This window comes from Helianthus annuus, chromosome 16 (assembly GCF_002127325.2).
Source record: "Helianthus annuus cultivar XRQ/B chromosome 16, HanXRQr2.0-SUNRISE, whole genome shotgun sequence".
Classification (NCBI taxonomy): Eukaryota; Viridiplantae; Streptophyta; class Magnoliopsida; order Asterales; family Asteraceae; genus Helianthus; species Helianthus annuus.
In genome coordinates, this window is record NC_035448.2 from 68,238,442 (window position 1) to 68,242,718 (window position 4,277).

General features: G+C 36.0%; 1 protein-coding gene across 1 annotated transcript; it reads right to left on the reverse strand.

Moving 5' to 3' along the window:
• Positions 1–3,283: 3,283 nt before the first annotated feature.
• On the reverse strand, positions 3,284–3,961 carry LOC110876860. Its single transcript, XM_022125020.1, has one exon. It carries the CDS (start codon positions 3,959–3,961, stop codon positions 3,284–3,286), a length of 678 nt encoding a protein of 225 aa, XP_021980712.1.
• Between the last annotated feature and the right edge of the window lie 316 nt (positions 3,962–4,277).

A 4,277-nucleotide genomic window follows, 5' to 3' on the forward strand; every position in this document is an offset into this window, starting at 1 on the left:
CCATAAAACACACTCAAAACCCACAAATAACATAGTGAAGATTACTAAAACACCATATTTGTGGGTTTTGTGATGTGTTTTTGATGATAAGGCTGTGATTATCGAATGACTAACATTAGTGTGTTTTAGGTTGATTATCATGTTGTGTTTTATATTCATAGTTGTACGATGGTGTGTTTGAAGTTTTTCACGACTGTTAGGGTTTGAATATTATACTTTAATTATCTTTACTATTTTATTTGTGGGTTTTAAATGTGTTTTATGGCTGAAATTGTGGTGTTTTATTACTATGTACACTTTGTAGGAAAAATGGACTTTGTAGTCGAACCCTACTCTATACTTAAATATAATGATTAATATTTATAAATTTATGAAAAAAATTACTAAATTATATATAAAATAATAATTATAACTAATATAAATTAATTAGGATATGTTAAACGAGCCGAGCTCGAACTCAAAAAATTATCTACGAGCCGAGCTCAACCTTTAGAAACAAAGCTCAAATCGAGCCAAGCTTGAACTTTCATAACTGAAACGAGCTCGAGCCTGGTCGAGCTCGGGATTAACTCGAGTTGACTCCTTTGCACCCCTAGTTACGATCAGACACTTCTCTTTGATGGATAAGGTAAAACAAGTAACCAGACCAGAGCGCGTTGCGGTGCGGGTACATTGCAAACATTTAACGAATTAGTCCAAACGTTATGTCATGCGTTAACCATATGTAAACGTGTGTTTTGACATATTCTACTTAACTCAATAGCAATGCGGTTAGATCAATGTAACAACCCTCATTAAAAATTTCTATTTCTTATGATTTATTGTCCAAAAGGAAACCCTAATTAAGATCCCCAAGTGGTACTGCACAAAAATTTTCAGAACAATCAGAATTAGGATCATGGCCCCTAAAACTCAGGGGGGTATTCCCTACTTAACGATTATCCTCATAACTCGTTGTACGAATCGAATTTAACATTTCCGTCGACTCAGCTAAGCTAGTTGGACACGTGGCTACCCTATGGTAGATTGAGACCCGTCGCGTCACGCGTAGCCCAAGGGTGACCCCTCGCGTCACGCGAGGAGGTCAAATTTTCAGTATAAATAGAGGGCATTGGCACTTAGAATTCTGCGTTAGAACGACATTAAAATTCAATTCGTACGCTGAGATATCGACTGTTTACTCCAAAAACACACATTAGTACGAAACGCTACCGCAAAACTGGGTAATAATTCGATCGCTATTACGATTCAATGTCTGATCGATTGAAACTATCCGATGAATGTTTAAGTGCTGCTCAAATTAGGGTTATACTTTGTCATTCGTCGTGATTCCGACGGGATGTTTGAGTGTTGTCCGAACTCGGGCTATACTCTGTCATTCGTTGCGAATCCGCTGGATGTTTAAGTATCGCACTTTGTCATTTGTTGTGAGGGTTTGATCTCGTGAGTTACCGTAAATGTGGTATTAAGTTACTTACCTGGTTTCGTGTGCAAATTAGGTTTTAGGCTTATCAGTAGGCTAAACTCTACCCCATACCCTCACAATCCAAGAAGATAAGCAAACCAAGCAAAGCAAAGGTGAGTTCACACTTTCTACAAGGCACGACCATCCTCCGTAGGTAGGATGCCAACAGTATTAATTCCTGCATATTCTCCTTGGGTAGGATATGTACGGCCATCCTCCATAGGTAGGATGCCACTATAAATCCTGCGTATTCTCCTTGGGTAGATTACGTATGTTCGTTCTCCTTGGGTAGAAAAACTACAACTATAGGGTAACCCCCATGGCTAGTAAGCCAGCGAACCAACCGTGCATTCACTCAACTTTGTTGTTGACTCGTTGTTACATGCCTTGTAGGTCGTTAGGTCCCTAGCTTAGGGAGCTTACACGAGGAGGTGTGGTCGTTGTGGGAAAACATTTCAACTTATATTAAACTTATGTTTTGGTTTTATGCTTCCGTTGTAAACTTAAACTATGTTTTGACACCAATTGTATTGTGTTGGATTTATAAATTACTTACATGCTTGTTCAATATGATTGGTGGCTATGATCCTGGGCATGTCACGCCTCCAAGCGGTGGTACTCCGCGTGGTGGATTTTGGGGGTGTGACAATCAAACTGTAAAGTAATCGAATTTATACTGTACAATCATAACGTATTTACATGTGACCCGACTCATACATATGAAACGTAAAAAATGCATAATCAAGGGTTAAAATTTTATCCCTAGCGCGTTGCAACGGGGTCAAAACGTAGAGTGGCTCGAATTTATACCGTCGATTAAGAACAGATTATATTTGACCCCATTCAATTCAAAACTAAATTTACGGCGAAACATAGTTGAAACGGGAAGGTGTAGGGGTTAAAACTGCAATTTTCAAAAGTTGATGGGTGGTAAAAATTGCAAATTTCATAAGTTTAGCGGGTTGTAAAATGGAGTAACAGCGTTGGGGTTAAAACTACATTTTTCAAAAGTTAAGGATTTAAATGCTCAGTAAAAAAACAAAAGGGTCATTTTTTGTAAAAGCTTAAAAAAGTAAGGACATTAATGTAAAAGTCATGAAAAAAACATAGGAGGCTATTTGTGTAAAAGTCACAAAAAGAAGGGGACATTAATGTAATACTCACCGTTAATACTCACCGACTTTCTACTATAGAATTATAATAATATTGATTTTTATTAAAGAATTGAATAATTTTGAGTGAATTTTCTAAAATCCTATATTTTCTCATTTTTTATTGATTCGGCCACAAGCCAAAAGTGCTTTGGAGATGCTGTCTATCTTTGTGTTCTTCATTACAAGTGGATTGATTGTTCCGATAGTTTATGTGGTATTTTAGGGACTTTTTGATGTTTCTTTAGCATCATTTCATATCATGGACTTTAAAGCCCCTTTAATATATTTGCATTGTTTTAAAACCCTATCATTATTACCTAATTAATTTTTTAAGGCTTTTGCTATTCTCACAACCAACATCTTTTTTCACTCTATCTCTATCTATATAATTATATCTATGTATGTATAGAGAGATATAAAAGAAGGGTGTATAAATATCAACTAAATTTAAGCATTATTAGTTTAAATGTATTAAACTAGATTTAAATAACATAAATAATGTATAACAAACATAATTTTAATAAAAAAAAGTATAATGTCATTAAAAATACAAAGTTACTTAGCAAAACTATAGAAATACTTAAATTTTGAACTTAAAACTAAATCTTCACTCTTCATCGTATCCCTGTTCATGATCAAACTATAGGTGCTCAGTCCGATCAGCTCAAAGGTTATGGTGTGTATCTCTGTCACGTATCTTTGCTAGGACAACTTCTTTTTGTGCGTAGCTTAGTAATGGGTTCCTCGGTTGGTTACCCTCAACATACTCGTTACAAAAAGTCCTGTCCGAGTCCTTCAATATCATGTTATGCAATATGATGCACGTATACATGATGTTTCTCATTTTACTCTTTTCAAGTATCCTCGACGGTTGGGTAATGATAAACCATCTATTTTTTATACACCGAAGCCTCTCCAAATATTTTCTTGCTGACTCTTGTTTTTTGTTGTAATACAATCGTTTGCCGTCATCTCGATATGAAATAGCTTTCACCAACGTAGCCCACTCTGGATAAATACCATTGACAAGATAATACCTATACTTATACTCCACATCATTTGTATAGAATGAAGTATTTGGTGTAACACCATCTATGACATCGTCTAAAAGACACGAAGATTGTAAAACAGCGATATCATTGTTTGCACCGGCCATGACGAAGTACGCATGCCAAATCCATGAATCTTGAGACGTGACCGCTTCTAGTATTAGGGTTGGAATCGAAGTCACCACGATAGTGTTGCTCTTTCCAAGCGGTTGAACAAGTCGCCCACTCCCGATGCGTGCAATCAAGACTACCCAACATCCCGAGAAACATGTGTATTCGTTGATGCGCCTCATATAAAAGTGTAACGTAGGTAGCTGTCGACATCCTCATATATCATCTCGCGTTAAAGAAAGATAACACCTAATAAAGTACATTAAAATATAACAATAATAATAAATAATAATAAAGTAGTAGTAGTAATAATAATAGCAGTAATAATATAAATAACAATCTCATAAAATTTATAAAAATAATAATGAACGAATAGCTTCACAAAAACTGTTAAGACTGTCACAACAAGTTCTCTCGGACATCCTTAAGTATTCGTCCCACGCATCGCTCACCATGTCGTACGCCAGTTGCCGAATTGTGGCCAAATAGAATCGAATT

What these genes read in the sequence shown, in the direction of transcription:
- LOC110876860 (XM_022125020.1), bottom strand. Translation starts at nt 3,961, where the DNA reads ATGAGGCGCATCAACGAATACACATGTTTCTCGGGATGTTGGGTAGTC.